At 33.0% G+C, this 18,185-nt stretch overlaps 2 protein-coding genes and 1 long non-coding RNA gene across 7 annotated transcripts; all 3 read left to right on the top strand.

The window, feature by feature from the left end:
* Positions 1–177: 177 nt before the first annotated feature.
* On the top strand, positions 178–4,911 carry LOC138885902 (uncharacterized). The gene is made up of 5 exons (XM_070166900.1): positions 178–205; positions 348–436; positions 3,931–4,088; positions 4,191–4,314; positions 4,409–4,911. The coding sequence occupies exons 1-5, from the start codon at positions 178–180 to the stop codon at positions 4,721–4,723; spliced, it is 714 nt and encodes a 237-aa protein (XP_070023001.1). The 3' UTR covers positions 4,724–4,911.
* Positions 4,912–10,300: 5,389 nt separating this feature from the next.
* LOC138886418 (uncharacterized) lies at positions 10,301–11,376 on the top strand. Its single transcript, XR_011405145.1, has 3 exons — positions 10,301–10,586; positions 10,689–10,811; positions 10,906–11,376. It is a non-coding gene; the product is annotated as an uncharacterized lncRNA (long non-coding RNA).
* A 2,459-nt stretch (positions 11,377–13,835) lies between these two features.
* LOC104235400 (cullin-1) lies at positions 13,836–17,815 on the top strand. Of its 5 annotated transcripts, XR_011405520.1 has the most exons (7): positions 13,846–14,230; positions 16,275–16,377; positions 16,666–16,851; positions 16,958–17,005; positions 17,093–17,268; positions 17,358–17,436; positions 17,587–17,815. XR_011405520.1 is itself a non-coding variant. In XM_070168296.1 (6 exons), the coding sequence occupies exons 1-6, from the start codon at positions 14,088–14,090 to the stop codon at positions 17,598–17,600; spliced, it is 573 nt and encodes a 190-aa protein (XP_070024397.1). In that variant the 5' UTR covers positions 13,842–14,087; the 3' UTR covers positions 17,601–17,815. The 5 variants fall into 5 exon arrangements, 4 of the variants coding, with proteins under 4 accessions (XP_070024396.1, XP_070024397.1, XP_070024394.1 ...); XM_070168296.1 differs by lacking the exon at positions 17,093–17,268 and having other exon boundaries at positions 13,842–14,230; XM_070168294.1 differs by having other exon boundaries at positions 13,847–14,230; positions 17,358–17,815.
* Positions 17,816–18,185: the final 370 nt, after the last annotated feature.

The raw sequence follows: 18,185 nt of genomic DNA, 5'->3' as shown, positions 1-18,185 counted from the left end.
ATATCCTATTATTCTCGCGAAGCGGATAGGTACCACAAAATATTAGGGTGGTAAGTTCATGCAGCTCCTGTTCCTACATATGGATTATTGTTTCGCGTTGGTTATTAACAAAATTTTCATGCACAGTTACCCGTTTCGCAACAAGATACAACTCAACAATCTTAATCAATCCCCTATATGTGCAAGCAACTGAATTACGGAATTGGTACAATACAAATTGTGCTTAAAATGTACCACATTATTATTTAGATGTTATTTCTTCTGTGGAAAAATAATTGTCTGACATTTCCTGTGCGAATTACAGGATAAATGAGATTAAACAAATGCTAATCGAATACACAATGAAGAGTCAGCAGAGTCAGCTTCATCACTTAATCTTGTAGCTGTTGACGATGAAATATTATCTGTTTCAGCTATTGCTATGCAAACCTCCACTGTGAGTTCACTAAATTACAAAATAAAATGCCGAGAACTGCCACACAATGTATCTTTTATACAATATGGATAACAGTTCAATAAATTTTATTATGAGGATTCGTATATAAAAATTATTTTTAGTGTTCTTTGCTCTTACGACTCTGTGTTTTGAAGATTTTTTGGTATTTGCATCAAAGCAATGTGCTTCAATTTCTTTTTTTTTGGGCACAATCTTTTCAACTTTAGTGGTAATGCACCTCATTCAACAAACCTCTAAATCTAAGTTTTATATAATGAAGCTCTAGAATGCAGTCATTTTCAAGAATGATTGGGAAAATTGGCTTATTGTGATGAACACTTTTGTTAGTTATTGCACATTCACACACGTTAACATAATAGCAAATCTAATAGGGTCAGGACAAGAGTTGGCTTTCATTAAAAGAAATACATTTTGTTGTTACTGGTATTCCACAGGTTCCTTATTATCTTCTGATCTTCTTATTGACCTATTTTTCCCAAATAGTTTACATCATCATCGATTACGTTTTTCCTGTCTTCCCTTTGATGGACTGCTTGGTCAGTAAAGTAACAAACATTTAGCTATATACATGACCAATTTAGTCATTAGTGAACCCAAAGTCAACGAAGGTACTACTATGGAGAAATTGAAACTTTTGCTTCACATGAACGAGAAAATTAACCAAAGAATGAGACTTGTACGAGGAAGAACAACTTGCTCTATTCCCTGCTAATTCGTGACAAATTCAGCATTATGCTACGAAGGGATTAAGCTAATCCACTTGAACTTACTTAGGAATCTTGAAATGACTTAATTCGATAAAGAGATAGCTTCAAGAAATACTTGTTGTCCTTTGTCCTAATTTCAGGAAGCTCTCCGTGCTTACAATGTAAAGAATCATAACTCCAATTGCTGCAACAATAAGATTCTTTGTGAAAATATGAATTATGTTATCTCTGATGTCTAGATATGGTAGTTGACCATATCCCATTGTTATCTATTTTTGGATTACTGGTAGCACATTTTTCTCATTTATGAGTTATATTCTTTTGATGTATTTCTCTTCTTTCACTACTTTTACTATGGCATTCGCACCATTGCTGATTTTTCCTATGTTTCAGCCTTCCTTTGCGTACCTCACAATGGCATCTTGACCACTATTGGATCTTGTTATGCCTTTGATTACTAATTTTTCCTTTCTAAGTTTCTTCTTGGTAAAACACCAAAAGTTTACCATGTTATCTGTTTCCTTAGGCAATCCTTATTTCAGTATTACATTTTTATGTTTTCATTATATCTTCATATGTCATCTGAGGCTTAGTGGTAATGCACAACATTTGTAGGTTATGCACTGATAAGTTTTTCACAATAAAACTCTAGAATGCATGTTATTCCAAGACCAAAAGGGAAAATTGAGTTACTGTAATTATTTTGTTAAAGTTGTGTATTATTAATAAAGTCATTGATTTATAGTTTGTCAATTTTTAGTTTTGATGGTATGGTTACTACTCTTTGCTAGAGCGGACTTTCACTGAATAACAATAAGGTCGCGTCTTTTATTACTGGAGTACTAGAGTTGCTCAGTAACTGTCTTTACCGTTCTTATGTGAGGACAGTTGACACACGAAAGTTAATAAATGGTTAACACTGGAAGATAAAACTAAACGCCACTCGAAATGGTTGGCATGTGTTGTATGAACCTCCAGATTGTATTGCTGAATTTCTCAGTTTTCTTATTTTCCTGGTTTTTGAAATAGCTGTTGCGTACAAATTGTTTAAATTGGGTTGTCGCTATTTTATTACAGCTTAAAATTTTCATTTTCTACCAGAAATAATCTCTGGAGATAAATTTGGTATTCGAATGTTGTGTTTACTACCCATAGTTTAGCTAATAAGCTTCTTCATTATTGCTAATGGTTCAACAGCAATTTCTGCAATGCAGAGGATTGGATGGTGTTTGTTTCCAAAAGTGTTTCAATATTTAATTTTTTTTTGAAATTCTTTACTTTATTCAAAAGTTTTTAAGTTTTTACAATGTTGAAATAAGATGCCATCTACCCCTCCCAACTCAAAACACTAATTTTGTGAATTCCTTTTCAAATAGTTTGAGAGTTTTTTCCCGTTGACAAAGGTTTAGAAAAAATATGGTGTTAGATAGTACAGTGAAAAACATGCTATAACTTATTAGGTTAAACTTACGGAGCTCTTACTCCCAATTAATTTGCCTGACCAAAAATTGCTTGAAATTATTTCCTTACTCTTTATGCCTCTCTTATAGTTATAAAATAGGTTTTGGTTTCTTCTTTTCGTAATTTTCAGAATTTCTGCTGACTAGAAATTGTTCAAATTGGATAAGTGTTTGGTTACAAATATTTGTGAAATTATATATAATTTTATCTTCACTGGCCTTCCTACGTAAGCTCTGTGACCTTTTATCCAAAAACTTCAGCAGAGAGAGCATCAAAGGAACTGAATATAGACATCATCATCTTTGATATTTTATTGCTTCTAACTTGAAAAACAAATGGAGTTAAAAAAGACAAGAAACTAAAAGTATTGCTTTGTTGGTTTGTTTTTTATGTAAGAAGTGTACTTATAACTAGTACTTTAAACTTGTATGTGAAGAAAAGAAGATACGAAGGAGAAGTATATATAGGGGTTGGATTAAAGAATAGGAAATCCTTTACCAAATGAATTTTAGGTTGGAGCAGATGGTTAACTGACTATTCATATTAGTATTTACCTTTAAGTTTTTCCTTAGTTTTTACTGTAGAAAAAAGTTAAAGAACATCTGAAAATTGTCCTACAACTGCCTATCAATGAGCACAATTATATGTGACAAAAAGGATATTCATTTCGTAGTGGCTTCTCAATCATTTTTGGCTAATACTGTATCCACTCTAGCTGTTTTCGTTATATGTTTTCATTTCTGTATTTTCTGTCCTGATTGAGGTGAAAATTCTTTCTGTTAAGTCGATTCTTGCTTAACCCCATACTTAATACTATTACTGATTCCGCTGCTACTTCCGACATTATAGATTATTGAAAGTCTTATCTAAAGTTTCTCTCAATTACATAACTAAAGTTAAAATGAGTCTTAAGTAGAAATGATTGCCTCCGCAAAGTTAAAATAGGCTCTGAGCAAATTTGTTCAGAGGTGGAACAAACTTTTTTCCCTTTCATGTTATTTGCAGTATTTATTGATCTAATATTCTTCTTTCTGTTTAATGTGCAATAGGTGTTATTTATAGTTAGACAAAGATGAAATTGCTTTCTCATCTATAATATGGTTATGTAGGATAAACTATACGTAAATATGTATCATTATCTGTCACTTAACTCATGCTACTTACAACTACGGGTGCACAATTTATTTCAACATGCACATTGTTTCACATGCTTTTACCTGGATAAAAATAACAAAAAATCAAGTCATTTTGTCTCTTACCCACTAAGTTTTCCTTCTATTATTACTCTGTGTTAACACTTTGCAGGCGGAAAGTTTTTACGTCGAAGGAGAAATTTCACTACCTGAGCATTTCCAACGATTTTACCTGCTAGGTTGTTCTAAATGTAACCATCTTGTTCGGAGCAAAATAAAAAGGGAGATTCAATGCATAAACTGCAGGCTGCCACGAATGTTAATTCCAAGGTAACAACTACTACTAATAAGGTTATATCATTGACAATATTTGATATTGTATGCCATCTATTGTACCTCAACTAAAATAATTTATAATATACCACATCATAGGTGCCACTTTGAGGTAGAAATTACAGACGAAACTGGCACAATAACAACAACAATGTCTAAAGGCTTGGGCGAAAGAATATTATCAATGACAGCTGAACAGATATATGATATCACCGCTGTTAATGTACATACACATACAACATTGCAGGTAACATAGGTCAACAAACTTAATATAATACTCTGATATGATATCTATTATTTTTACTATCTGTTTACAGAATGAGTTATTCCCTGTTGCCCATATCAACCAACTACTTGCTGATAAACTATTCAGAATTCAGCTACAAATGTCATCATCCAGAACACCAGACAAAAATGCAGGTTCTCTGGTTCTTTTGTCATACACTGAAAAACTAACCATGTTTCTACCAGAAGAGTCAACATCTACGAGTGGTGCCGACAGAATTATGGAAGAAGAGCCAATACTTGTGACTGATGCAAAAGCAACTAAGAAACGGAAAAGGGAATCAAGTACTCTACCAAAGCTACAGTCAAGGTTAGAAACTCAAATGCCATATTTTACGATGTACTAATGTTCTTAAAATGAATATATTCTTTGAACAGATTGTCGAACCAGTGATGTTCGCTCAGACAGTATGCGATGTACAAGCACATTTTGATAACATTTTGCCAGATCATATCGATCTTTTAACAAAGTTTAGATATTTGACCGCCTTAACAAACTGTTCCACATTTTTTGCGTAGATAGTTGTCAGTAGTATGTGCCTGTGTTTTTGAAGGCAATTGGTATTATTTTTGGATATTGGAGCGGCCTCTAGATGTTGTACATATCAGTCTGTTTATTGACATGAAGAAACTGAATGTAATGTTGCTATATATCTTGTCTGTTTCACATTAATGTTACAAACATGCTGTTCTATGCAAAGATTCAGTAATGCTATGAAGAATGTATCTTCAGTGGATTGATTGAGGCTAGAACTGTACATCGATGAACTTTGCGATGTATAGTGCGTTCATACAAGTCACTTGCTTATAAATGAACTCTTTCCCAATGGCACTCTTTAGCTATAAGAAGTATATGGTTGAGTTTGATGAATTTGTGACGCTATTATACATTGTCTTTGATAGATATGATCTGACTTTCTCAATTGCTCACACTCTAATCCAAAGTGTTGGCCCGGGCAAGCCCGGGCTGATCCCATCTAGTGTAATAATAAAGCTGGAAAACTCCATAATAGCAGAAGATATACAACAGTATTATGCAAAATATATTGTGACCAAAAATAAATTTGAATGGCATTATCTTTTAATGTAATGGCGGTTTCCGACCGCCAGATAATGTAAAACAAAAAGCGCCGTAATAAACCTTCTACAATTACGGCGGTTAAGCCAAAACCGCTATTTTACGTTTGTGGCGCACGAGATTCTGGCGGTTTTAAAAAACGCTTTAGAGCATATTGTGGCGGTTTGGAACCGCCGCTAAACGTCAAATAAACCGCGGCAATAACATTTTTTTGTAATGTAATAACTATCCTTCCAGACTACAAACACCTAAATTATGAATAATTTTGTTCAAATACCAATAAGTCAACTTTGTTTTCTTAAACACTTAAGGTTTGTATACACATTACCCTCCCCAGACCCCACTTTATGGGATTTTACTGGGTAGTTGTTGTTGTTGTTGTTGTTTATTATGTTTTACACAAATACAATTCATAAACACCAAACAACTTCTATCATCTGCCACATAAATTGAGAAAATATTCAATGAAAAAATATTAAACATTAAGACATGAATAAGGGTAAAGTAGTCAAAATTACATCCTAACTAATTTTTCTTAAGAGGCGCGTACAAGAAAGTCATGACAGATAATATAAGACTGGAGGGAGTATATGCAGTGGCATATCTATATTGTCTCTTGTGGGTGCTCAAGCACCCATTATATTTGATAAGTTTTAGTAAATTTGTATAGATAATTATAAAATTATTTAGATAAATATTGAGAGAGTACCCACGATTAAAACGTTTTTTCCTTTTCTTTCGGAATTTTTATCGACAAACACTCATAACTTTAAAATTCTAAATCTGCCACTGAGTATATAAATTGTTGGAAGAACTGAGTTTAAAAGAATTTATTGAAACAGTACGATGTAATGTGAAGAATGAATAAGTTGTAGTAACTTTTAAGAGGCCGTAATGGGGACTGTTAAGGAAATTAAGAGGCGACTGTATTAACTTTTTGAAATAGATGACTGTTCAATATTTTTTTAAAAGATATCTAAGAAAAAATGTGCAAAATTTTAAGAAAATAGATAAATAGAAAACTTGGGATAGGAGAGTGCCACATCAGCACTTATTGTTCATGTTATACATAGTTATATAGATTAAGATGATTAAATAATTGATATGTAAATGGAAAACTTATATGGATTTATGGATCGTATAATTTTTCAATTAATGAAATACTTAGGGTGTGTTTGGTATGAATGAAAATAATTTTTAATTTTTTCATGTTTGGTTAACGTAAATATTTTGGGAAATATTTTTCTCACAAACTCAGAGGAAAATGACTTTCCTATCATAATATTTTTTCAAAACTCCTTTTTAACCTTCCTCGTCCTATTCCTCGCCTCCACCCCCTCCACTCAGCCCCAACCCCTACTGCCTATCTTGTCCCCTGGACTCCGACCTACCACCCCTCCCCATCCTTACCCATTTCGTCTTCTATAGTGTTTGCTTACTTAATATATATATATATATATATATATATATATATATTCTACTACTTAACCAAACACCAAAAAATAAGTAAGAAAATCACTTATTTTCAAAAATATATTTTCCAAGAAAAATATTGTCTCATACCAAACACCAGGGGCAAAGGTACATAGCCTTAAGAGTGGTCAACTGACCATCCTTCGTCGAAAAATTACATTATATATATAGGTAAAATATTAGATTTTAATGGTATATAACATATATTGAACACCCTTTAACGGATATGTTTTTACCTATTTCAAGTTTGAACACTATAGATGAAATTTCAGGCTTCGCCACTGCCAAACACACGCTTAAAGTTTCTCTTTTTTCTTTTCTATATTAAGGGGCGAAATCTTGCAAGTTGACTTAGAACGATGAGTTCATGACAAGTTGTTCAAATATCATCCACTCTTTTTGGGCACGGTGGCTCCACCATCATCAACCTCTAAGTTCCAAAAATTATAATCTTGTAACTATCAAGAAATTTCAAATTTAGAATCTTCTCCGAACATGCCCAATTATTAATGAGAAGAAGAAAATTCAAAGTTCCCAATTTCTGTATAAATAACTATATATGAAGTATCACTACCTCACACTAGCACCCATCATCATCTCTCTATCAGAATCTTGGGGATTAATATATTGTTGTAAGCATGACCACTGGCAGCGCGAAACCGTTGAGTTTTGTAGAAGGATGGCCTATATTGCAAGAGGAAGCTATCGACAAGCTTATCCACCTTGTAGAAGGCAATAGTTCCAACCAATTCAATTCTGAAGAATACATGCGTATATATATGTATCCTTTTGCATCAAATTCTGGTCTTGTTTGGGTCAGTTTGTAACGCACCTCAAACTATTTTATTGGATATTTTTGAGGTTGAAATTAATTTGATCAAAATATCAAAGTTTTTTTGTCAACAAAAACAACAACAACCCGATGGGATGTGGGGTCTGGGGAGGGTAGGATGGTCAACTATTTTTGTCAACAACACATTATAGTTGTATTCATTGTTACATCCCGTACGAAAGTTAATAGTATACCACTTCGACGAATAGCTCGTAATGCTGCATCTCTTCCGAGACCGGGACCTTTTATCATGACTTCTGCTCGTTGCATACCTTGATCCACTACTGTACGGATAGCGTTTGCTGCTGCGGTTTGAGCAGCAAACGGTGTTCCTCTTCTCGTACCTTTGAATCCAGAAGTACCGGCGGAGGACCAAGAAACTACTCGACCCCGTACATCTGTAACAGTGACAATGGTATTATTGAAACTTGCTTGAACATGAATAACTCCCTTTGGTATTCTACGTGCACCCTTACGTGAACCAATACGTCCATTCCTACGCGAACTAATTTTCGGTATAGCTTTTGCCATATTTTATCATCTCGTAAATATGAGTCAGAGATATATGGATATATCCATTTCATGTCAAAACAGATTCTTTATTTGTACATCGGCTCTTCTGGCAAGTCTGATTATCCCTGTCTTTGTTTATGTCTCGGGTTGGAACAAATTACTATAATTCGTCCCCGCCTACGGATTAGTCGACATTTTTCCCTATTCGGGAATCTCCGGATCTATGCTTATTTTCAACTCCCCGAAGCATTTCGTCGATTACTACGCCCTTCCTCGTCTCTGGGTGCCTAGGTATCCACCGTAAGCCTTTCCTCGTTTGAACCTCGCCCTTCACTTTTAAGGCTATGCCATCCTAAGGTGCTGCTAAATGGATGGATCTTATCAACGTCCATGAATGATAAATCATAGATCGAACCGCCGAATCGGAAAAATTGGGTGCTATCATAAAGCTTTGTATCGGCTAAGTTCACGAGTTGGAGATAATTGCTATGAAAAATGTATCTTCAGTGGATTGATTGAGGCTAGAATTGTACATCGATGAACTTTGCGATGTATAGTGCGTTCATACAAGTCACTTGCTTATAAATGAACTCTTTCCCAATGGCACTCTTTAGCTATAAGAAGTATATGGTTGAGTTTGATGAATTTGTGACGCTATTATACATTGTCTTTGATAGATATGATCTGACTTTCTCAATTGCCCATCCATATTGAATAGGAAGGTGCAGAGAACTTCAATTAATGGATGATCTCCAGAATAGCAGCAAAGTGGCTACCAAAGCAATAAAGAGCCTAAACGTTAGATAGTCGAAGGAAATCCCAATTTCTTTTCTAGGTATTTTTGAATTTCACAAAACTAACATAAAATTACAATTTAATTTCGAGCAACAAATCAGCAAGAACCCAAAAATAAAACAATCATAGTCACATGTAATGGAAAAAAATAGATAGGTTTTGGTTTCTTCTTTTCCTAATTTTCAAAATTTCTGCTGACTAGAAATTGTTCAAATTGGATAAGTATTTGGTTACAAATATTTGTGAAATTATATATAATTTTATCTTCACTGGCCTTCCTACGTAAGCTCTGTGACCTTTTATCCAAAAACTTCAGCAGAGAGAGCATCAAAGGAACTGAATATAGACATCATCATCTTTGATATTTTATTGCTTCTAACTTGGAAAACAAATGGAGTTAAAAAAGACAAGAAACTAAAAGTATTGCTTTGTTGGTTTAATTTGTATGTAAGAAGTGTACTTATAACCAGTACTTTAAACTTGTATGTGAAGAAAAGAAGATACAAAGGAGAAATATATATAGGGGTTGGATTAAAGAATAGGAAATTCTTTACCAAATGAATTTTAGGTTGGAGCAGATGGTTAACTGACTATTCATATTAGTATTTACCTTTAAGTTTTTCCTTAGTTTTTACTGTAGAAAAAAGTTAAAGAACATCTGAAAATTGTCCTACAACTGCCTATCAATGAGCACAATTATATGTGACAAAAAGGATATTCATTTCGTAGTGGCTTCTCAATCATTTTTGGCTAATACTGTATCCACTCTAGCTGTTTTCGTTATATGTTTTCATTTCTGTATTTTCTGTCCTGATTAAGGTGAAAATTCTTTCTGTTAAGTCGATTCTTGCTTAACCCCATACTTAATACTATTAACGATTCCGCTGCTACTTCCGACATTATAGATTATTGGAAGTCTTATCTAAAGTTTCTCTCAATTACATAACTAAAGTTAAAATGAGTCTTAAGTAGAAATGATTGCCTCCGCAAAGTTAAAATAGGCTCTAAGCAAATTTGTTCAGAGGTGGAACAAACTTTTTTCCCTTTCATGTTATTTGCAGTATTTATTGATCTAATATTCTTCTTTCTGTTTAATGTGCAATAGGTGTTATTTATAGTTAGACAAAGATGAAATTGCTTTCTCATCTATAATTTGGTTATGTAGGATAAACTATACGTAAATATGTATCATTATCTGTCACTTAACTCATGCTACTTACAATTACGGGTGTACAATTTATTTCAACATGCACATTGTTTCACATGCTTTTACCTGGATAAAAATAACAAAAAATCAAGTCATTTTGTCTCTTACCCACTAAGTTTTCCTTCTATTATTACTCTGTGTTAACACTTTGCAGGCGGAAAGTTTTTACGTCGAAGGAGAAATTTCACTACCTGAGCATTTCCAACGATTTTACCTGCTAGGTTGTTCTGAATGTAACCATCTTGTTCGGAGCAAAATAAGAAGGGAGATTCAATGCATAAACTGCAGGCTGCCACGAATGTTAATTCCAAGGTAACAACTACTACTAATAAGGTTATATCATTGACAATATTTGATATTGTATGCCATCTATTGTACCTCAACTAAAATAATTTACAATATACCACATCATAGGTGCCACTTTGAGGTAGAAATTACAGACGAAACTGGCACAATAACAACAACAATGTCTAAAGGCTTGGCAAAAGGATATTATCAATGACAGCTGAACAGATATATGATATCACCGCTGTTAAGGTACATACACATACAACATTGCAGGTAACATAGGTCAACAAACTTAATATAATACTCTGATATGATATCTATTATTTTTACTATCTGTTTACAGAATGAGTTATTCCCTGTTGCCCATATCAACCAACTACTTGCTGATAAACTATTCAGAATTCAGTTACAAAGGTCATCATCCAGAACACCAGACAAAAATGCAGGTTCTCTGGTTCTTTTGTCATACACTGAAAAACTAACCATGTTTCTACCAGAAGAGTAGTCAACATCTGCGAGTGGTGCCGACAGAATTATAGAAGAAGAGCCAATACTTGTGACTGATGCAAAAACAACTAAGAAACGGAAAAGGAAATCAAGTACTCTACCAAAGCTACAGTCAAGGTTAGAAACTCAAATGCCATATTTTACGATGTACTAATGTTCTTAAAATGAATATATTCTTTGTAAAGATTGTCGAACCAGTGATGTTCGCTCAGACAGTATGCGATGTACAAGCACATTTTGATAACATTTTGCCAGATCATACCGATCTTTTAACAAAGTTTAGATATTTGGCCGCCTTAATAAACTGTTCCACATTTTTTGCGTAGATAGTTGTCAGTAGTATGTGCTTGTGTTTTTGAAGGCAATTGGTATTATTTTTGGATATTGGAGCGGCCTCTAGACGTTGTACATATCAGTTTGTTTATTGACATGAAGAAACTGAATGTAGTGTTGCTATATATCTTGTCTGTTTCACATTAATGTTACAAACATGCTGTTCTATGCAAAGATTCAGTAATTGCTATGAAGAATGTATCTTCAGTGGATTGATTGAGGCTAGAACTGTACATCGATGAACTTTGCGATGTATAGTGCGTTCATACAAGTCACTTGCTTATAAATGAACTCTTTCCCAATGGCACTCTTTAGCTATAAGAAGTATATGGTTGAGTTTGATGAATTTGTGACGCTATTATACATTGTCTTTGATAGATATGATCTGACTTTCTCAATTGCTCACACTCTAATCCAAAGTGTTGGCCCGGGCAAGCCCGGGCTGATCCCATCTAGTGTAATAATAAAGCTGGAAAGCTCCATAATAGCAGAAGATATACAACAGTATTATGCAAAATATATTGTGACCAAAAATAAATTTGAATGGCATTATCTTTTCATGTAATGGCGGTTTCCGACCGCCAGATAATGCAAAACAAAAAGCGCCGTAATAAACCTTCAACAATTACGGCGGTTAAGCCAAAACCGCCATTTTACGTTTGTGGCGCACGAGATTCTGGCAGTTTTAAAAAACGCGTTAGAGCATATTGTGGCGGTTTGGAGCCGCCGCTAAACGTCAAATAAACCGCGGCAATAACATTTTTTTGTAATGTAATAACTATCCTTGCAGACTACAAACACCTAAATCATGAATAATTTTGTTCAAATACCAATAAGTCAACTTTGTTTTCTTAAACACTTAAGGTTTGTATACACATTACCCTCCCCAGACCCCACTTTATGGGATTTTACTGGGTAGTTGTTGTTGTTGTTGTTGTTTATTATGTTTTACACAAATACAATTCATAAACACCAAACAACTTCTACCATCTGCCACATAAATTGAGAAAATATTCAATGAAAAAATATTAAACATTAAGACATGAATAAGGGTAAAGTAGTCAAAATTACATCCTAACTAATTTTTCTTAAGAGGCGCGTACAAGAAAGTCATGACAGATAATATAAGACTGGAGGGAGTATATGCAGTGGCATATCTATATTGTCTCTTGTGGGTGCTCAAGCACCCATTATATTTGATAAGTTTTAGTAAATTTGTATAGATAATTATAAAATTATTTAGATAAATATTGAGAGAGTACCCACGATTAAATTTTTTTTTTCCTTTTCTTTCGGAATTTTTATCGGCAAACACTCATAACTTTAAAATTCTAAATCTGCCACTGAGTATATGGATTGTTGGAAGAACTGAGTTTAAAAGAATTTATTGAAACAGTACGATGTAATGTGAGGAATGAATAAGTTGTAGTAACTTTTAAGAGGCCGTAATGGCGATTGTTAAGGAAATTAAGAGGCGACTGTATTAACTTTTTGAAATAGATGACTGTTCAATATTTTTTTAAAAGATATCTAAGAAAAAATGTGCAAAATTTTAAGAAAATAGATAAATAGAAAACTTGGGATAGGAGAGTGCCACATCAGCACTTATTGTTCATGTTATACATAGTTATATAGATTAAGATGATTAAATAATTGATATGTAAATGGAAAACTTATATGGATTTATGGATCGTATAATTTTTCAATTAATGAAATACTTAGGGTGTGTTTGGTATGAATGAAAATAATTTTTAATTTTTTCATGTTTGGTTAACGTAAATATTTTGGGAAATATTTTTCTCACAAACTCCGAGGAAAATGACTTTCCTATCATAATATTTTATCAAAACTCCTTTTTAACCTTCCTCGTCCTATTCCTCGCCTCCACCCCCTCCACTCAGCCCCAACCCCTACTGCCTATCTTGTCCCCTGGACTCCGACCTACCACCCCTCCCCATCCTTACCCATTTCGTCTTCTATAGTGTTTGCTTAAATAATATATATATATATATATATATATATATATATATATATATATATATATATATATTCTACTACTTAACCAAACACCAAAAAATAAGTAAGAAAATCACTTATTTTCAAAAATATATTTTCCAAGAAAAATATTGTCTCATACCAAACACCAGGGGCAAAGGTACATAGCCTTAAGGGTGGTCAACTGACCATCCTTCGTCGAAAAATTACATTGTATATATAGGTAAAATATTAGATTTTAATGGTATATAACATATATTGAACACCCTTTAACGGATATGTTTTTACCTATTTCAAGTTTGAACACTATAGATGAAATTTCAGGCTTCGCCACTGCCAAACACACACTTAAAGTTTCTCTTTTTTCTTTTCTATATTAAGGGGCGAAATCTTGCAAGTGGACTTAGAACGATGAGTTCATGACAAGTTGTTCAAATATCATCCACTCTTTTCGGGCACGGTGGCTCCACCATCATCAACCTCTAAGTTCCAAAAATTATAATCTTGTAACTATCAAGAAATTTCAAATTTAGAATCTTCTCCGAACATGCCCAATTATTAATAAGAAGAAGAAAATTCAAAGTTCCCAATTTCTGTATAAATAACTATATATGAAGTATCACTACCTCACACTAGCACCCATCATCATCTCTCTATCAGAATCTTGGGGATTAATATATTGTTGTAAGCATGACCACTGGCAGCGCGAAACCGTTGAGTTTTGTAGAAGGATGGCCTATATTGCAAGAGGAAGCTATCGACAAGCTTATCCACCTTGTAGAAGGCAATAGTTCCAACCAATTCAATTCTGAAGAATACATGCGTATATATACGTATCCTTTTGCATCAAATTCTGGTCCTGTTCGGGTCAGTTACAAACGCACCTAAAACTATTTTATTGGATATTTTTGAGAAAATTTCAGTTTCCTTTCTAGTCATTTTCCCTTGCATTATTTATTGTTGCAAGAAATATATGCTAAGTGTCCACTTGGCCAAACTGCCAAAAACTATTTATTTTGATAAATATTTTTTTTTCAAAAGTGCTTTATCCAAAAGTATTTTTAAAAAAACAAAAAAAAAGTTTGTGTTTGGCCAATTTATTTAAGAAGTACTTTTTGCAACATTTGATATAAACAAATTATATTTGGTAGATCTTTCTAAAAAGTTCCTTTGAGTGTCAAGTAACCAAAAAGGATAGCACCAAGGTCTTATAATTATTTTAAAGAGAAAAATGAGCTTAAATATTTATCTTGAGACACTTTTATTATTTTTTATTTTATTTCATTAAAATATAAAATATAAGTAATTTTACGCTTGAACTAGAAATAATTTTAAATATATCGTAAGACACCAAATTCTTATAATTATTGTTTACATGATGATTTGAATAATAAAAATACATCATTCAGTATATATTAGAAATCTATTCTATAAATTACTACTCTATTAATAATCCATCATAAGTAAAGTCACTCACACGTGATAATCTTTCCCAGTAATTTCAGCTCTAATTCTATCACACAATGCCTCCATATTAGTAGAAGACTTGCCTTGTATTTCTAAAAGAAAACCAAAGGTCCTTCTCCTTCCTCAATCTCTGCAGTAATGTCCTCATTAGCATAATAGTTGAATTCCTTATTGGTAGAAGAATATCGTCGGATGAAATTTTATATAGTTATGGTAGCTGTAACAAGATGTTATGAGAGTCAAACTTGAAAGACGTCATCGAGCGTAAAATAGAAATAATTTTAAATATATATAAAAAAAATATTGTTTTCGTAACAAAATACTTAAGAATGTTTAAATTCAAATTCAAAAAGAATAACTGATTATTAATAACACATAATGCATAACTTTTTTTAAAATTTCAATTAAAAAAACTAACTATTACCTAACCTAACTAACTTTGTCCTAAATTGCCAAGTGGCCTATTGTGAGGCTGCCACTTGGCTTAATGTGGAGGCTTTTTCTTCTTCTTTTCAATAATATATAGATTATGCGATGCAATTATATATTTATTGCTTATATTTGTAGGTAATTTTCACAAATTAGATTTGATAAGTGTTTTACAGATTCGGAAATTAATAGACCATAAGAGAAAAAATTATAAATAAATATTTGTAAGAAGAGAATTAATAATCCAAAAAAGGATGTAGATAATTTGCTTTAGTGTGAAAAAAAGAAGAAGATAATTTGAAAAGTTACAAGACATTACACAAAGAAAAAATCAAAAACATTAAAAGTCAATAAAGAATTTGGAAAGTTACAATATGATTCATGTATATGATATCTTTAAATTTAAAAGAATAGTAGAAACTGGACACAAAAATGAAAAGAAAAATTAAATCAGTAAGGAATAATTTAGAAAATATAAATTTATAGTGAGGATAGTTTTGTCCTAAATAAATTAATATTCTGCTTCTATTTCTGCTTCTTGGAAGAAGCTAGAATTTTCTGCTTCTTCCCAAAAGCAGAAAAACTGCTTCTGCTGCTGACCCAAAAGTATTTCTCCCTCTTGGCCAAACAACTTAAATTTTAAAAAAGTACTTTTTGGAGGAAAAAGATACTTGTGGCCTCTAAGAAGCTTGGCCAAACAGGCTCTAAATCTTCCTCTTTATTGTGCATGTCCATTTACAAAAGAAAAAAAAAATGCTATAAATTTATTGACGAATAAGTTTAATAAATGCAGCACTGATTGATCAATCACTCTGTCAACTTTCTTAAGTAACATTATTAGTATTGTTGTAGTTATACTTTATGGACTATTGTTATTAGTACTAATGTTTATTACTATAAATTTAGCACTTCTTGTCTTTGTAGTTTGCTGTTATTACTATTTCCAGTTTGGAATTTGTATTTCCTTATTGTAATATCCAGAACAATATACAACATGTGTGACAAAAATAATCGAGCTGGTCCTGAAGCTCTGAAACTATACTCTCAGTATAAGAAAACAATCGAAGATTATGTCTCCTCCAAGGCAAGAATTCTTTTTGGATTTTTTACATGCTTGTTATTCGCTTGTTAGCGATCACTCTATTAGTACTTCTTTTCAGTTTTCTTGATATGATCTCTGTTCAGGGGCAGAGCTAGAAGCCGAAGTACGGGTTTGGCCATACCCAGTAGCTTTAGTACAAATTCTCTTTTTGTATTAAGAAATTCTAGAAAAAATTAAATTCAGAATCCAGTTACTAATATCTGATATTGCTACCTAAAAGTTAGAACTCATAAAGTTTAAATCCTGACTCCGCTTCTATCTCTGTTCCAGGTACTTCCATCGATCCAGGGAAAGGAAGACGCAATCTTGTTACAGGAACTACTTAAAAGGTGGAATAATCATAAAACCATGACTTGGTGGCTTTTAAGGTTCTTTTATTACCTTGAGAGATGCTTGATACCTAAAACGAGGCTCCCTACTATTCAGGAAACTAGCTATTTGGTTTTCTATGAATTGGTTAGTTACAGTTTTCAAATCATTGGATCAGTTAAATTCTTGTTGACGAATAACGACTGTTTTTTCCATGTAAAAAAGAATAATGACTGTTCCATATATGCTGTAGGTCTATGGCGAAATGAATGATCGAGTGAGAGATGCTGTGATATCTTTGGTAAGTTTACTAATAAGTCTAAAGGACCTTAAGCTGATCTCTGAATTTTTCATTAGTTTCTTTGATTTACTTGTGATCATGATATAGATTGATAAGGAACGCGAAGGAGAGCAAATAGATCAGGCCTTAGTGAAAAATGTTTTGAATATATATGTGGAGATGGATGAAGACTCTATGAAGTATTACGCGAAAGACTTTGAAGAATCGATGCTGAATGATACTACTATATTTTACGCAAATCTTATGAGGATTACATGTTGAAGGTTCCGATTAATAGCTTGCTTTGCATATTGCATATAGCATAAACTACATAGTACCATATATGTCAAATGTTGGTTTACACTTCATGCAGGTCGAGGAATGCTTAAAGAATGAGGAAGCGAGGAGTCAGAGTTATTTAAGATACGGAACCAAACATAAGCTATTGGGGGGTTTGTTGGCTACATTGTTGTATTTTTTAAATTCTGATGCCTATTGCAGAATTAGTAGATGTTGTCTTTTGTATGAAGGGGTTCTTGTGATTGATCATGATCAGATTTTATATATTTTGTTGATAACTTGTGTACTGACTCTAAATGCAGGTTGTAGAATATGAGTTACTTACTGTACATGCAAGCAAACTGGAAGAAAAGAAACAAATCAATCTTGCAGCTGATGCTTAGAAAATGAACACATTTGAGAACATTGTGCAAGTTTGTCCCTTCTTGTATTACTAATTGGGACGTGCCTTTATGTGATTTGAGTGCGAGTACTATTTGATCAAAGTTTTAATTGTTGATTTTCATCAAATAAAACCATATATTGTACTTATTTGCTTTTCTTGTTACTTGTATGCTTTGGAGAGTGAACGTATTTGTATAAAGAAAGCAAATCATCGACAACGTCACCCTTTTCATATGCATAATCGTAGGTTTTAGGTAGCAAACACTACTAGAAATCTGGTAAAAAGCGACCACAAAAAGCGACCAAAGTTGGTCGCTTATAAGCCTAAAAGCGACCAAAAAGCGATCAAACATGCCTGGTCGCAATATTGTTGGTCCCTAATTAGCGACCAATTTTGGTCTCTAAGGTAAAAGGACCAAATATTCCGGGTAAAGACTATAGCGACCAACTTTGGTTGCTTTATTATTTTAATAATATAATTTTGGCGACCAAAGTTGGTCTCTAAATGTAAAATACG

This window comes from Nicotiana sylvestris, chromosome 2 (genome assembly GCF_000393655.2).
Source record: "Nicotiana sylvestris chromosome 2, ASM39365v2, whole genome shotgun sequence".
In the NCBI taxonomy this organism is placed as follows: Eukaryota; Viridiplantae; Streptophyta; class Magnoliopsida; order Solanales; family Solanaceae; genus Nicotiana; species Nicotiana sylvestris.
Note: the sequence above shows the minus strand (reverse complement) of the source record. Positions and strands in the feature narration are given on the sequence as shown.

Bases quoted from the DNA above. Each gene is read 5' to 3' on its own strand.
- LOC138885902 (XM_070166900.1), top strand. From the start codon at position 178: ATGTGCAAGCAACTGAATTACGGAATTG. The intron at 437-3,930 runs GTGAGTTCACTA...AACACTTTGCAG, and splicing joins TTGCTATGCAAACCTCCACT to GCGGAAAGTTTTTACGTCGA. The intron at 4,315-4,408 runs GTACATACACAT...ATCTGTTTACAG, and splicing joins ATGATATCACCGCTGTTAAT to AATGAGTTATTCCCTGTTGC.
- LOC104235400 (XM_070168293.1), top strand. From the start codon at position 14,088: ATGACCACTGGCAGCGCGAAACCGTTGAGTTTTGTAGAAGGATGGCCT. The intron at 14,231-16,274 runs GTATCCTTTTGC...TGTAATATCCAG, and splicing joins GAATACATGCGTATATATAC to AACAATATACAACATGTGTG. The intron at 17,006-17,357 runs GTAAGTTTACTA...CACTTCATGCAG, and splicing joins GAGATGCTGTGATATCTTTG to GTCGAGGAATGCTTAAAGAA.